This window comes from Phyllostomus hastatus, unplaced genomic scaffold (genome assembly GCF_019186645.2).
Source record: "Phyllostomus hastatus isolate PE091 unplaced genomic scaffold, TTU_PhHast_1.1 phas_contig_137, whole genome shotgun sequence".
In the NCBI taxonomy this organism is placed as follows: Eukaryota; Metazoa; Chordata; class Mammalia; order Chiroptera; family Phyllostomidae; genus Phyllostomus; species Phyllostomus hastatus.
The window spans coordinates 16030081-16047720 of NW_025333583.1; the positions used below are offsets into that span (position 1 = coordinate 16030081).

General features: G+C 38.5%; 1 protein-coding gene across 1 annotated transcript in view; it reads right to left on the minus strand.

Annotated features, from left to right (window-relative positions):
* PTH2R (parathyroid hormone 2 receptor) overlaps positions 1-17640 on the minus strand; it is a 56172-nt gene that overhangs the window by 17246 nt on the left and 21286 nt on the right. The window contains exons 5-8 of the mRNA XM_045855062.1: positions 14232-14329; positions 10077-10266; positions 8101-8254; positions 1297-1357 (exon numbers count right to left, since the gene is read on the minus strand). Coding sequence (XP_045711018.1) covers positions 1297-1357; positions 8101-8254; positions 10077-10266; positions 14232-14329 — 503 coding nt within the window. The remainder of the gene's footprint in view (positions 1-1296; positions 1358-8100; positions 8255-10076; positions 10267-14231; positions 14330-17640) is intronic.

The window sequence follows — 17640 nt, forward strand, 5'->3', positions numbered from 1 at the left end:
TGGTCCGGTCCCAGTGAGGCTTCTCTTCCTGTCACCTTGCTGTGTGCCCAGGAGACCTCCACTCTGTGTGCACATGGAGAGACAGGAAGCTCTGTGGTGTCTCTTCTTATAAGGACACTAATCCTATCGTGTCAGAGCCCCACCCGTCTGACCGCATTCAACCCGAATCGCCTCCTATGGACCCTGTCTCCCAATACAGTCCCACTGGGGCTTCAGGCTTCCACACATAAAGTCTGGGGAGACACCGACCACTCCACAGCAATCCGTTCGACTACGAGAGCACACAGCAGGCACCTGAATGCTTTTCTACTTTCTCCTTTTCTTTCTTTGACTCATCATTACTAAAAATAGAAATAATATAAAAAAGTGAATGTTTCAGTATCCATTAATCACGTGTCCCCTGAAGAGAAACATAGACAAATGGGGAGTGGGGGAGTGATTCACTAGCATGGATTCTACTTCTAACATGCATTTGCTTTATTGTTTAAAAATATGTAATTATACTATAGACGACAAGAAAACAAATGGGATGAATGAAACCCATCGTTTTCACTAAACATAAATAAGTAACAAGTTGGGCACATGTATGTTAAACACAGGTATTACATCTATGTGGCAACTGGGCACTAAATATTCATGATATATCAAATATATGAGACACAAGATATCTTGGATACACAGTAAATGCCTAATATTCGTGACATCTTAATTCAGCCACTGATTGATGAAATGTATGCCCACATGTCCTTTGCCCAAGTATCTCAAATAAAGCCCAAAGCTGTGCAGCTGGCTACCTGGGAAGCGGCTGTGGTCCAGCGTACCCGCACTTGCATCTCTCTGAGACAGCAAGTGTGTGTCATTGGCTCAGGGCACCTTCTGGCTGTGGGTCCCCTGGCTGCGATCTCATCTTTGGTGCCCGTAATCACACCATCAGTGGTGAAAGCTGGTGTGGCAGATGGAGCAGGAGATGGGATGTGAGTATTGCCCATCCCAGGACTCAGGTCCTTCCACCTACTTGCCCCATATCCTAAGTGTGTTAACTTACCCAACAATTTCCCCTTGTATCAAACTGATTTCACAAGCCATGGAATCTGAGCATCCTAATCGAGTCTGCGAGTCTTTCCATCCCAAGACCTCTGGGATGGATAGCTTGCTGGTAATGTATCCGAGGCTACCATTACATCAAGGTAATTTCCCACATGACATCCCTAAAGGGTGATGCCATCGAGTGTGAATTCCAAACAGCAAATCTGCATCTCGAGAAAATCTGAGGCTTTGCCTCTTCTTTTCACTCACCTTGCATCAGCCAGAGTTGCACGTGCCACGGCCCAGGCTGCAACAAACACCGCTGGGAACCCTGCAATCAGAAAAGGATCCAGAGGCTGTATTTCTTTTAAGATTGAGGGATTTTTTTCTTATATTCACCACACATAAAAATATACTGTTAAAGTTGAGAATGGAAAAATAGACATGAAAAATGTTAATATGTGAACAAGAAAAAGTCCAATTTTCATCTCGTTCACTTGAGAAATGAGTCAATATGGGGATGTTATTCGGTTCCAAAATGAAGATGAAGGTTGGCTCAGTTTTCATTTGAGAGATGTAGGGTCAAGCCTCACTGGAAGTGGACTGAGGTTCCCGGGGCCAGAGCAGGCGGTGGCTGGTGCATTCAGGTGTGACTCTTGCCACGCTCACGGACAGCCGCATGGTTTCGAGGCAGAGTAGAGCAACATGAGGGACCCATGAGGAGCTGCAGGGAGGCTGTTGTTTCAAAAAATTAGAGGTTTTCATTCTAAAAGTGGAAGAGGCTATTCTGCAAGTTACAAAATCAGAAAGTTTTGATCAGTTTAGCCTCTTTTTCTTTTGAGTATGTGTGTGTTTTGTGTTTGTGTATTGGCCCAAGACAGAAGCATTTGCAAGCATTAAAAGCTTAGCAAAGGGTGGTCGCTATGTTAGTGTGATGAGTTTGTGCTTCCTCAGTGATAAACGCCTTGTGAGCTTATAATGTCAAATCTATTACACTGAGTTTCCACGAGTCCATTGCCCCCAGGAAGGGCTGACTATTCATTTTATGCTACAGTTGATTAGACTTTGACATCACAAAAAGAAATTATAAACCATAACTTTTATGGAACATTGCATTAGGGGACCAAGGATTTGATGGATAATTTTCATTATGTGGCTTTCATAAAGAAGATTTTAAAAAGAGAGAGAGACCATGATGAAAAAATTATAGAAGCTAGGAAGCATATTACAAAGGGAGAGAAAAAGTTTTCATCTAACTTAGAATATTTTTTATTAAACACAATATTAAATTCTTTACTTTTTAACAACACATCTGTAATTTTTCAGATATTACTTCTTGGCAAAAAAGCGAACAAAGAAATATATTCAGATGGAAAAAACTTTCATGAAAAAATGAAAATAAGATGACAATAGAGAGGTCTCCTCAGCAAATTACCTCATTGAGTTTAACCTCAGCTTGCCTGCAAGACTATTAATTTTATGTTTCTATATTCCAATTTTACTTATTGTTTGCATGTAACTCCCATTTTCAAAAATCTGCTTGAATTCTATCTTCTAGAAAAATTGTTTTTGTCAGAATAGATTGGTTACTTCTTAGGCTCGGCTCACGTACCCTTTCTATCTCTCCCTCCCCCGTCCATCCAGCCATCCATGCATTTGCCTCCCTGTTCACCCTGCGTCTAACCTCACATCCGGTCAGCACTTACTGTCTGTCTTGTGACAAGGATTGTTCTAGTCTCTGAGGATAAAACAATGAACAGGTAAACAAAATCCTTGCTTCTCTGAAACTTATAGTAGGGGAGGCAAAATTAATAGTACCACTTCAGTTATCAATAGCATTTTAAAGAAAAGCAAGAATGATACCACGTAAGGGAGACAGCGTGGCGCCTTCAGACAGCGTGGTTCAAGAAGGCCTGGCACGGTCCTTTTAACACTCTGCCGCCTTGGCTATCTTTAAAGAGTGGCTGTCTTCCTTGGAGCGAAGTGTCCACATTCTCTCACCTGCAGGTCCTTATCCTCTGCTTCCTTTACAGTCTCCTGCTCAGGCAAATTTCCTGATTGATGTCCTACTACATGCACTGATTAATGGTGCTTGAATTAGAATTATGTTTTAGATGATAATTAGAACAAATATACTATATCAGGCACCATGTCTTAATAAAAATTGCTTTTTTTTTAAATATTTTATTTATTTATTTTTTAGAGAGGGAAAGTAGGGAGATAGAGAGAGAGAGAGAGAGAGAGAAACATCAATGTGTGGCTGCTGGGGGTTATGGCCTGCAACCCAGGAATGTACCCTGGCTGGGAATCGAACCTGGGACGCTTTGGTTCCCAGCCTGTGCTCAATCCACTGAGCTACGCCAGCCAGGGCTAAAAATTGCTTTTTTTCATCCTCTTGGAAGACTTCCATTGACAAGACTAGCATTAAGACCAGCATGGAGGAATAAAGAACAGAAACCACTTAGGGGCTCTTTAAGGATGTTTTGACCTCCAACCTTAGTATCACACTATTACATAATTGAGAACACATAAATATAGGGAAAATGTTTGAAATTCAATGTTATTTTAAAGTGTCCATTTAATGTAAATTTGAATGTTACTGAATATATGCATCTACCTTGACAGCAAAGTTATTTTCATAAAATAGCTCAGCATAAATAAGTGACTTTGAGAGGGAGGCAATCTCTGGTCTAAGGATAAGTAGACTTGGGTTCTGGTGTGGCTCCGTTAGTATTCTCCTATCAAATGAAGGTTTCCACTGATAGTCAAAAATACTTTAGCAATTAGACCCTTTCTTCAAATAAAAACACTACAGCCGCCGGCTGCAAAAAGACAGATGCTCTGAAGCCAAAGAGGGGGAATAGGTTCTCCTCATCTTGGTCTATGTAGCTTCATCTTGTTTTAAACACTGCAGAGGCTTCGCAGAGCCCCACCTCAACCTTTGCCCTAATCCCGTGGTGCTCTTCCAGTCTTGTGAAGTCACAGATTGATTGTATAGTCCTAGAAATCAGTGACTCGTCAGGACACAGGGACTCCTAGATTCGCTACAGACATGCAATGTCTTAGAAACAGCAAACCTGGACGCCCCTGGGAACCCAGTATACTGACTGCCCAGACAGGAAGCTCCGGGCTGCGCCTCCAGGTCCCTGACTACTCATGGCAGGATGCTGCGAATCATTCCCGGCTGGTCCATTCTTTAAGGAACCTAGAAGTCCCCTATACAACTTCGGCAGAATCGTTCTCATGGGACTCAAAGCCAATAATGAATAAAAGCATCTCTCTGTCAGGAAAACTGCAGAGCCTTTGAAAGTCCTGTTATTACAAAGAAGACTGTCTATATATGAAACTGTAGAAAAGCTACCTACTGCTGAGGTGAAATTATTACAGGAAATAAAGGAAATCTTTAAAAATATATATCCGGTTCATAGTCAGACCACAAAATACTCATGAAGAATAGAACAAGGCATTATAAAAAAGGACCAGTCTGAAACAGAAGAGCTGCAATGGAAAAGAAAATATGTTTACTGAATTAAATATCGCCAGTGTGCAGAAACTGTAGAACACAAATTGGCAGAGAGGAGGTATAGCCTCGACACCAAGTAAACCCACAGAGATAAAGCTGCATCATTGTTACAAATGTGAGCCTGAAGTTGGCTAGCATTTCTCTTCATTTACAGAGGTAATCATCTATATAATTTTAAACGACTGAGTAAAACCTCAAATTACATCTTAAAAGTGTGGGAAGAGTGATAAGCAGAGAGTAGCAAGTTCCTTATCTTTTATAAGTTACAGCCAAAATATATTTTATTGACTTTAATAGGTAATATCATTTTTACTTTAAGGTAGCCTTCAGTACAACTAATAAAGATATTAAAAATGATAGGGGAGGAGAGAGATATGTTTCTCTTTTAAATTATGCTTGAAGCAAACAATGAGATTTTTAATTATGTAAAACAGTAATATTGACTATCAAAATAATCATATAAACATATTTTAAGTTTATTTTATTTTTAGAGCATGAGGAAGGGAGAGAGAGAAAGAGACATCAATGTGTTATTCCACTTATTTATGCATTCACTGGTTGCTTCTTATATGTACCCTGACCGGGGATCAAACCTGCAACCCTGGAGTATCAGGATGACACTTTAACCAACTGAGCTACCTGGCTAGGGCTAAACAGATTTTATAAATTAAATATTTTGAATATAACATATATCATCAGAACAGACAAACAAAAAGCAAAATAACCTAAAGGGTCAGACTGCATGCTTCTTGTGTGAGGGGACTCTACACATATCTCCGCATTTCAATTGTATTTACTGCCAAATGGATAATAAAATAGCGTTTACTGGATTGAGATCATTCTATACAGAAATAATGAAACTGGAAACTGAATAATGGAGTATCTTCTCCTATTATTTTCTGAGGATATAGAACATGAAAATATTCTACATGAAAGCTTGGCAATAGGATATGACTACATGGAATAACCAGAAAAAGTGCTTTTACAGGATAATATGTACATTCTGACATTGCACTTGACAGTGGAAAATTAACAACGGCTCCTTAGCCCTGCCCCATGTGGCTCAGCTGGCTGGGTGTGGTCCACCAAGTGAAAGGTTGCTCGTTCCCTCCCCAGCCAGGGCACGTGCCTGTTTTGTGGGGTCAGTGCCAGGTCCAGGCCGGTACGAGAGGCAACTGAGCAATGTTTCTCTCTCACATAGATGTTTCATTCCCTTTCTCCCTCCCTTCCCCTCTCTCTAAAATTAAATGAATAAAATCTTTTTTAAAAGTTTAAGGAAAAAAGAATGGCTGCTGATATGGAGGTAAATTACTTTCAATAAGGATAAAGAAACAAGACTGACACCTTTTACATATAGAACTATGTTTTTTAAATGTGTAGTTAAAAGGACAAAATAGAACCAAGAATAAAGTGCCATGTTTATGAGAAAACTGAGGCAGAGGTGAGGAAAATGAAGAACAAGGCTCGTTGAAAGAAAAGAAACATACTCATCATCAGTACTTGACTTCACTCCTCTACACATCCTGTTTTGCAATAAAGACATGTAAAAGCAGTAATTTTAAATATTTGCCTTCAATTTACTAAAGGTCAGACGTGACATCTGATCCTCTTTAGGTTGTCATTTCCTTCCCTTCCAACGGATTGTTAAAAATCAGCAAAATCAATACAAATGATGTAACTGCACACCCGGCTGAAGAGAGCTCAAGTTACAATGACTGCGTCCGAATGAATAACAAAGGAGTCCCAGCAAGCTCTCGGCTCAGGTGAAGCCAGGAAACCACATCCTTGAAAGAGAGAAGGAATTATTCTAGCAAAGGACCCTAGCAAAGCAGCTGTAATGTTTTTGATCACTATTTCTCTCATAGGAATTTGGAGAAATGAGTAAGAAATCAAAATGTATTGAGATCAGACTCTCCGTATTGAGGGGAAAAAATTATCTATTAATCAAGCAGATATTTACTTTCCTAAATAGATGTGTCTGAGTAGCAGAGAGTCTGCAAAGAATATTACTATTCTTTTAATTATATATTTACTAAACTGGAGCATTTACTTTTTTAAAAAATGTAGTTTAAAAGAGAGGGAGTCCGAAGAGAGACCAACTCTAGAATCATAACTCTATAAAGATTGGCTATTAGTATTTCAGACTATTGTTAATTGAGTGAGCATAATATTGCATGTAAATGCATTTTCAAAGTGAGCTTGCATGTAAATCTTACTTGCTTCCATGTGTGTTCTTGAGTCATTTGATAAAGTGATTTCAAAGAATGATGCATATCTCTGTATTGTAATTATCATTCCTATCACAAAACTTTTGTGAACAAATTAAAGAAGTTGTTTTAAAAAAGGTAAGAAACTCATACTTATGTAGAAGCTCACTGGACTTTTTTTTAATTCTCTTTTTCAAAGAAGAACTTGAAAACTAGTTTCCTGGGTTTCAGTGAAACAAAGTTCTGACTATGAGGAAGGGGACAGAACTGACTGATTCAGCCCCAATAACATTTCCTGGGGAAGTTAGCTACCAAACCAATGAGTAAATAGAGAAAAAAGAATTTATTACATGCGTGACCAGTGCTGTAGAAATCCAAAAAAATATAATGTAATTTAACATTTATTGATAAATGTGTCAGTGAGTTAACACTTTACTGATGTCTAGTGATTATGTAGGTATCCAGATATAATTTTGACTTGACGACAAAATGGGCCAAGAAATATTCTGATTTTGGAGAGGGGAAAAAAATCCTTCCAATTTCATCGTGAGCCACTTAGTTCATTTTTTTGCTATGCTGAGCACCTCATAATTTAATATTAAAATAGCAATCCCAATATGCAATTGCTAATCTTGAGACTTCTTAATATTAACCACATATGAGTTTTAATTTCTCTTCAGTTATAACAAACATCCTTTTCTCCACACCATGTTGCATTTGTGCCTAGTCCAGTCATCCCTCCAGTACTGATAAGGCATCTTTGAAATGTGAGCTGATTATCTTCTTTTTACATTATTTATCCCATAAGGAATTTGAGTTATTTCTGTCCAAAAGACATGCTAAATCTACATAATTATTTTGCAGGTTTTATTGTGACATGCAGTCAAGATGGTCTTATAAATTCCTTTCTGGCATTTTCATCAGACAACCTACAAACACAAATCAACGATGAGCCATTTTAGCTCAGAAATTCAAAAATCGAAAATTTTAGGATGAAATTATTGCTAAATCAGGACTTTGGCATAAGAGATGAACAGAGCAGTTCTAAATGTGCAATGCAAACAATGTGTTCTCTTGTATTTCCACCAAAAAATCCTCTCAAGAATCTGGCCTAAGAGCATGAGCCATATGTTAACCATGAAAGTTTGTTGCCACTGGGAAGGTTATAAACTTGCTCTTATAATTTTCTTCAGTGAACAATGAAAGAGAAAGAAGGAGGGATGAAGATAAAATGAGGAGGGATTATTTCAGGAAAATGGCTGAAAGAATGTCAATGACAGGCATGACAGAAAGCCCTAAAATCCATAATGCAGTTTCAGAGAAAAAGAGACATAATTTCCTTACCCCAGCCTATCAAGGTGAAGCCCCACAGGTATTTGGTGTCGGAAAAGAAAGCCACAAAGATTAGACTATGCAGGTAGAGACCTTCCACCAAGATCCAATAGTAGTTTGTAGCCAAGAAGTAAATAAACATCACAACAGCAATCTTGCACCCAATCTGTTGCAAATAAACCAGAGTTGTATTATATTAGAACTCCTAATTCTATGAATGCCAATATTAGATGACTGAAAAGTGACTTCTCATTTTCCTTTTTATAATCTGTCTCTTGATACATCAAGGCCAAGGCTATTGAAAGAAACTATAACAAAATTATTTTAACATAGCATTATTATCATTGACACAATTACAGGTATCCCCCATTTTCCCTCTCTTTGGCCCCCTCCACCCAGCACCCCCCAACCCCACCTTCACCACATTGTAGTCTGTATGCATGGGCTATGCATGCATGCATACATGAGGGGGGACCGAAAACAGAATTGATTTATAAAAGAATTGTGTATTTATTCTTACATATTATACTTCAGTCACCTTCAAAGTACTCTAGACTTGATGCACCTGTTGAGATGTTTTTTCTACTGCTCAAAAACAGTTTTTGAACTCATCAATTTTGTTGCCTTTTAGTGCTTCTGCCAATTTTTGTTTCACCTCTTCCACGTCAGTGAAACATTTCCCTTTGAGGACTTTTTTTCATTCAGGGAAACAAAAAAAAAGTTCTTCTGTGCAAGAACAGGTGAATAGGGAGGGTTGGGTATGGGGTCATGCAGTTTTTGGTCAAAAACTGCTGAACACTCAGCACCGTCTAGGCAGGTAAATCATACATCATGAAATGAAAAGTGTTAAAAGAGTCTTCAAAAAATTTCACTGAAGCCAAACGCAGCCTCTCACAACAACACCAGCTGGTACACTGATACAGATGGGCTCTTAGAACAAACGTCTAGCAGGAAAAGACTGTGCTACAAGGGGCCCACCCTCCAGAAGATAATTCCAAGTTTTGGGGGCCTCTCCTCATATGTTCTTTCTTAAGACAGTAAGTTTGATTCTATTTTTAAAATAAAATTTTTTCTTAAGAAATTATTAAAAAATCACTTTTCCTTAATTCTTCCTGTTAATAAAAAGTATCCATGATTATTAGAGAAAATGAGGAAAGTATAAAAAAAGCAATAAGAAGAAAATATTATCCATCATTTTACCATAAATTCATTTTATTCTGGTATTTTTGATGCCCTGGAAGTTAATAACTTAAAACAGTAAATATATCTTATGAATCTAATGATTGGCTAGGTGACTGTGCTGGTATGGGCCAGGCTTGGCTGAGCTTGTTTGGCTAGGCTTCCTCAGAAAGCTCTACCCTCAACAGGCACACTATCACCTCTACTTGGTTCTGCTGTGTAAAACAAGTCACAAAACCAGCCTAGAATTGGAATCAGCAGGGAACACAAAGCTACAAGGCAAAGGGCAAAGATGCAGATAGAGCACTGATTCGACCAACACGACAATTAATCTACTATACTTAATGTCTAAACATATGGTTTCAAGAAGCTAACTAATTGAAACACTGGGTGATTCTATTTAGTAAATAAAACCAGGATATTTAACAGCAGGATTAAGTATCATGGAATATTATATTGAAACAAGTCTGTGCTTCTATAATAAAGGACCTAAATGACATAGGCTTTTAAATTCCAAGCTTCTGGTTTTGGAAGTGGTAACAGCCATTACGGCATATATCAAACACCATTTCAATCATGTGCTTTTTGCAGCTTCATTCCAGAATATTCTTGAATGAGTGATTAAACAGGAGACTTGAGGACAGAATTGACATAGTAACCATCTGTATACAAATTGGTCACCTACTTCAGTTAGTCCAGAGATAAGGATAAGCCCAAACAAGTTAATATGTATGCAGTGGTTTGTACGATTTTACTTATGTGTAATGTTCTATGAGTCAGTAATGAGAGAAAATGGTGAAAACACTTACATATTGCGATTTGTCCATAGAAGGAGCATCTATGAAATTCTGTAGGTCATCCTGCATCATCAGGGACTGCAGCTCCTTCACCCCTATGTGAGCATGGACCACTCTGTCCTTGACAAAGATGCTTGCAGCTCTCAGCATGAAAGATGCAAATAAGTGCAGGTGGATATAGTTCCTGGTGCAATGCAATCGTCTATGGAGAGAGAATAATCAGTTATAGATTTGTCTAAAAATACAAATGGGCAAAGAAAATATACAAATGAGCCCAACCTCCTCCCCCCCAAAAAAGAGGAAAATGTAATAAACCTGAGCAAAGACAGAAAACCATTATCATATATTTTTCAATGGAAACAACCAGGATCAATAACTAAAATGTGACTTTTCAGAAATTAACTTCAAATTTGTCCTCATCTGCTACCGTGTTCATCCAGATTTTGCAGTGTTAAACATTATACTCAGTTACACTAGAGCATTATGTTGTACTGTATATCAGTTCATGGAGAACCACTTGAACAGAGATAAACATTGCTAAGACTGTTAACTTTCACATTTTCAATACATTCTCTATAAGAAAAAGTAAGATATTGTTATAGCATTATACAGTTTCTTTTCTAAGCATGATGGAGAGTAAACAAGCTTATTTTAACATAAAAAGCTTTGAAGCTATAAAAGGATCATAGATACAAGTGAAGTCAGTGACATACTTAGTTTGTTTGATATCATAACACTAATTTCCAGTACAGAAGGCTAACTTCAAAAAAGAGTTTTCTACAACTTTGATGAAAATAAACAAAAAGAAAAGAAAAACTCTAGGAAAAGGTTGTATAATCTGGTCAAAAGGCCCAGCTCTGCCGCTGCTTGATTGTGAGAAAACACAACTTTCTGATACGACTTCTCTTCCAGAAGAAAAAGTACCCAAGTGTCAGGGGGTAAAGAAAACTTTTAATCCAATAACCTCTTTCTCTATTTCATAACCTAGAATGGCAAGGTCAGATAAAAATAAGCTAAATGTAGACATTCCAAAAGCATTACATGTTAACACGTTAGGGACATGTATTCATGCCCCTCGTGCCCAGCTGGTCCTCTCAGATTGGCTCTTCAAGGGGACGGTCTTCACAGGCAGGCAGCATTTGGCCAGAGAGTTGATCATGTGTACCTGACAATTATTTACTGTGATTAGTGCCATCCCAGCATATAGTCAGCTTTGATTTTTCAGAGACTTGACACGATTTGCTATCTGAAGAAAGGAGATTTTTGTTTTGTGAAACAGAAGAGTTTCTGAAACTCTTGTATAACATTTTCTGTAGAGTATAGCAGTTACATAGAAAGTAATTATTAAAAAGTCCACTGTTAAATACTGTGATGAGCTGTTATGTAAGTGGAAGAATTATTAGTCACAGGCATGCTGCTGAAAGGTGCATTTCTCATAAGTACTTGTGTGTTATTCTGAATAAGCACAGCCGAGCTTGGTGTACGGAGTGGCCACTGGGTAGCAGTCAGCTGATGAAGGCTCTGTTTCCAGCTGGACCGCCTATCATCGCCTGTGACCTCAGACAATGAGCTTCAGTTTCTTGGTCTCTACAATGGGACAAGACCTGCCAAGCCGATTTCATGAGGCTACTCTGAGGAACCCTTTTGTAATCTCACAGTTGTGATTGTGGTACCATTCTACTTCAAACTTTATTGTCTCCCCGTCACCTACTTTTAGAAGACAAAATTCAAAGCCCTTGACAAAGCACCTGCAAAACTGAGTGCCACAAAATCTAGTCTCCTCCAGGACATCCCAACTGGCCTCTCCTCCTTACACACCGAGTGCTGCATCTGTGTAGGACTCCTCAGTTTCCCCGACTGTCCTCTGCTCCTCTGTGCCTCTGATGGCTGCACATTCTGTCCTCAGCCTCTGAAATGTGCTGAGCTCCTTCTCAGCATCCAATGTCAGCTCACACGTCTTTGCTCTGGGAAGTTTTTCCCATCTTGCCAATTCTGGACTGCCTCCTTGGTGTTCCCAAAGCCCTTTATATCATAGAAACTGGTATTATTACTAACAATATTTTATTTAATAATTGTAGTACTAATACTATTTAATTTAATAGGTTGGTTTCTCTCAAGGGTGTGTACACTATTTTTCTGGTGTACAACATAACTTAGCCACCATCGATACCCAAAGGGGTCTATCACATGACAGAAAAAAATTTGTTCAATAAATGGCTGAGTGAATCAATAAAGAAAAAGCTTTGGAAATGTAAACTGTACTGCTGCAATGTAGGTAATTGTGTGAGGAGAAGTTTTGAAATATTAGAACTAGTCATTTATTTATTAATTCAACAAATATTTGAGTATCAGTGCATACCGATCAAGTACTTTGTGGCTGCTGAAAATGCAGCAATGAGCAAACAGAACAAAATAAGTAAATGCCTAGACACGTTGCTTCACATTCTAGAGGAAGAGACAAGAAATAAAAAGATAAATAAGTAAATCAGGTAGTCCATTAGATAGCAATAAACCAAAGGAAATAAACAAAGCAGAAAATAGGTATGAGATGTTTCAGGAGATGATTCTAATGTGATAGGAAATAAAATATAAAACTTTTTTCTAGTTGCAAACTTTTTTCTGTTAGCTTCTAAATGTTCTATTTCAGTTTTTTAAAGTATGTCCTCACTCCTTTTCCCACATGTAATTTAGCACTAAATTCTTAAAAGCGTGCTATCACAATTACATCTCAAAACCTTCCATTTCTACCCAGTCCCTAGTGTCACTGCCCCAGCCCAGGCCACCACCTTTTGTCCTGGGCTATCCTACAGCCTCTCCCAAATGGGCTTCCTGTCTCGCTTCCCCCCAGCTCACGCTCCACCTCACAACGCAAGTGCCCTTTCCTGTCACTCCTTTGCTTGAATTCCTTCAATGGCTCTTTCTGGCTCTTAGGATTATGTTCAGTTCCTTATAACCTACAGTTCTCAATACCTTCTCGACCCAGCTTTCCTCCCTTTCAATGCCCATCACTTACCTACACCAAAATTCTGATCGCAACTATTCTATGCTTTTTTTTTTAATCTAAACTTAGGTTTGGAACTCTCTTCCCCAGTTTCCTCTTTTGGTTCAATCTTACTTGTACTCGTGTATTTTTGAGATTTCCCTTCATTTGGGAGGTCTTCCTTCATCTCCTTCCTCAGCTCTCCCCAATTGCTGTGCACCAACCGGACCCCTGCCCTTCTCAAGCTGTGCACTAATGGTCTCCTCAGCCATCTGAGTCACAAGCCACCTGCAAGCACCGTGAGCATATATAGCCTATACACATTGTCTGCTGTTCTATCTCCTTAGGGGTAATCAAAAGTTTGTGTTGATATAGGTTAGGTTGAATTAACTTGGACAAATAAGTAGATAAAGAATACGCCACAGCAAATGTAATAAATACTATTTCTTGATTTATGACATCAAATAATTTGGGAGATTCAAAATGAATTTCTGTCCAGTGTCACCAAAGTCATTTGGGAAAAGTGACACAAGTCTTTACATCATGAATGAAAATGTATGTAACCCATTCAATTCTATTCTGCATCACTTTGCAAATAAATACACTACAATGCAGATCTATTGGCTTAAGAGTGTCATAGTACTTCTATACTTTAAGATTATAAACAAATAATGTTGCTCTATAATATAACAAATAATAACAAATAATATAGCTCTATTTGTTCACATATTTCATTTACTTCTTGACTGTTGCTGGAGTTCCTAGAATTATATAATGCATGCTCTTTTTGTCAACATATTATGTTGAAACTCAGTGTTCCTGCATGAATCAAATTCATTCCTTGTCAATTTTTTTATTTGAAAATAATAAAGTCAGAAGAAGTGGAAAATAGTAAGAAAGGTCCCATGTACCCTTCAGCCAGTACCCTCCAGTGGTTACATAAAACATAACTATGCTAAAATATCAAAATCAGGAATTTGGCATTGGTGTGACTTGTGTGTTTATAGTTCTGTGTCATTTTAATACACCATTTAATAAACCGTTCTCATGAAAACAATAAATTGTCAAAGTGAAGTAATACAACATTAAGCTGAATTCAAAACTTGAGTTGGGAAAAATATTTGGGGACACAAAACGTGAGACCTCTGTGTCTGCTGTGAATAAAAATATGAACGGGAATCGCGCACCTGAAGTAACCAATGATGAGAATAGCCACAGCCAGTGAACCGAAGGAAACGGAATATCCAATAGTGTACATGATGTAGAGGCGTTCGAAGAATTCTTGCTGCAGGAGGAGAGATTTAATTAGAAAAGCAGGTTTGAACAAATCAGTCAATGTAGATAAACTTAAAAATCATGCTTTTGCCAGTTGAGAGAGAGGCAATGTGTTATTGCATTCATATAATACTATAGATTATTCTACTGGTCTTCCTTTTTTCTCCTAAATTCAAGTCATGATTAAAGATGCAATAATGATATTTGGCATTTCTTATTACTTAAGTGAAGTCAAATTAAGTGTTGCAATGTTCATTTCATATATTTTTGTACTGTTCATTTGAACTAATTGGAATGAAACATCAGGTACATGGAGTAAACGAAACACATGTTACAGGACTATTTTAAGAGGAAACTGGTAAAAAATATGTCAGTTTTGGCATATTATTTCTAGCTTCCCTTAACTTGTTTATTGAGCTATAATTTACATACACCAAAATGTAGTCGTTTTAAGTGTGTTTGATGAGTTTTGACGAACCAAGTTCGTTGTGCCCCTTGCAAGTCAAAAAACCACCCACCATCCCCCCCAGCAAACTCTCGTTCCTATTTCTGCCACCGAAAGTTAGCTCTATTTGTTCACATATTTCATTTACTTCCTGACTGTTCCTGGAGTTCCTAGAATTATATAATACATGCTCTTTTTGTCAACTTATTATTTTGAAACTCAGTGTTCCTGCATGAATCAAATTCATTCCTTGTCAATTTTTTTATTTGAAAATAATAAAGTCAGAAGAAGTGGAAAATAGTAAGAAAGGTCCCATGTACCCTTCAGCCAGTACCCTCCAGTGGTTACATAAAACATAACTATGCTAAAATATCAAAATCAGGAATTTGACATTGGTGCAATTTGTGTGTTTATAGTTCTGTGTCATTTTAATACACGTGTAAATTTTTATCCCCATCACTGCAGTCAAGACAGAGTGCTATTCCATCACCACAAAGATCTCCCTATGCTGACTCTTTGACCCCTCCTCCCCTCCATCCCTAACGGCTGGCCACCTTTCATCTAGCTTCCATCTCTACAGTTCTGTCATTTCGTAAATGTTCTGTAAGTGGAGTCGTGCATACAGTAAGTGACCTTTGGAGAATGGCTTTTTTCACTCAGAATAATGACCTCAAAATGCATTTAAGTTGTTGCATGTGTCAAGTTTGTTCTTTTCCTCTTGCTGATTTTCCCACAGGTTTTATGCCCCTTGTTCACTAAATCATCTAACACATTTATAATAGTTATCATTAAGGAGACATCTGCAAATTTGAATATCTGGGTCATCTGTTTCTTTCTGCTGTTATTTTTGCTCTAGATTTTGGATCCCTGCTGTAATATGTTATGATATTCCAGGCATTGCAGGTCAAAGTATGGCAGGGACCTAGTACATAATATCAGCGGCCTGGAAAGGACAGACCTCTCCTTTTCCAGGCTTTTTGGTGGGGTGACTGGATTACTCTGTTCTTAAACTGAAGTTGGGTTTTGTTGTAGTTTTTGTTTTACTTTCTTTCATATGATTCTTTTATCCTGGTTTTAGGCTTTGAGAGTGACATCAAGACATCCCCTTCAGCAGACCCCAGGATCCCAGCACCGGCAGCCTCTGGTGCCCATTTCATGAGCTTTGGGCCTTCCGACAAGTCCCCAAGCCACAGGGGAACTCTTTCTGCTGTTTGAACCACCCAGCAGTGTTTTAATTTGCTGGGGGTTTCACTTGGCTCTCCTGCTCTTCCCTGGGCTTTCCGCATCTCAGCAGGTCTCACCGCACCCTGATGCCCCGCCCCGGTCCTCAGTGAGCCACTGCCTTGCTTTCAGGGGTGTCCAACCGGTGGCCCGCATGTGGCCCAACACAAAATCGTAAATTTACTTAAAACTTTTGTTTTGCTCCTCAGTTTCATTAGTGTTTGTCTATTTAATGTGTGGCCGAAGACAATTCTTATTCCAGAGTGGCCCAGAGACACCAAAAGGTTGAACAGCCCTGGTAGATGAAGGCCTCTGCTTAGTCAGGCTTCTGCCTTTCACGCACTGAGATCTGTGCACCATGGGGATTTCCCACCCTTCCCTGGCCTGTGGGCTGTAACAGCCGTGCCCTTAGTGAGGGCTCCATGCGCCTCAAGACATGTCTCCCACCTCCTCCATCCTGCCCCATGCCTTTGGCTGGCTGCTGCCTTTCCCTCTGTGAGGGCCCCATGCACATGGCTTTTGACATACCATCGCCTCCAGGCACTCAGGGAAGGAAGGCCCCATGGGAAACAACTGGCTGGTGGGCGACAGCTCACTGTGAGTGGGACTCAGCCCTTAGAATCCCTAAGCACTTGTGCCAACCCTTGTCTCTTCAAAGTTGGTTTGAAAGTCTGGTTCTATCCTTTTCATCCCTTTCCATGGTTTGGTTACTCCTCTTCTGCTGCAGACCCAGGACAAATGCAGCCACGGGTCTCTTCTCCCATAGAAAGGGCTTGCCCTCCTCTGGAATTTGGTTCATTTTCATTTGGGGGGTCCTTTACTCACTAATGCGTTTTTTACAGATTATTGATTTGTATCCCACTCCACTTACTATCAAAACTTCCCAACTGAAAGCTGAAGACTTTGCCTTTGGTTCCTTTTTTAACTTACTACATAGTATTTTGTTAATAAAACTTTAAAACTTTTTATACAAAATATTTGGATAATGTGTAAAATACAAAACAGAAAAAAACTCCCAAATTCTCCCCAACCAAAAAGAAACACTGTCAGTATTTCACGTATTTCGTTTTATTCTATTTCTATGCATCATTGCCTATTGTGTTGGGCATCTTCATCCCCAATTTATACACATTTATTACATGGTTTTTTTTTCAAATAAATGTATACGAAAAGAATTTCCCAAGGACAAAAACCCTTTAAAAACTTGAGTTTATTTAACTAGTTCATCATTGGAAATTTTAATTTTTCACAATATCCACATAATTATTAACCCTTCAGAGGTCACAGCTGGTCTAAGAGATACAAACATTTTTCTTAATGGTTCAATAAATCCATTTGCTTCCCCCCATTGAAAATCCTTATTCTTGAATCTTAGAAGTAGGATTATAAGCTCAAAGGATAGAAGCCTTTGAAGTTTTAAAATATATTTTGCTAAATAGCTTTCCAGAAATACACATTGCCTTTAGACAAGAAATATATGATACAGTAATTTACATAATGAGCTAGTGTTTTAGATATCATACACAGAGTTTAATAACCTTGTGATCAATCATAAGAGGTTTTTTCCTTCTTTCTTATTAAAAGTAATTATCTCATTCTGTCAAGCCAATGATAGGGAAATTATTTAAAGAATAAAATAATGGATACTTTAAATA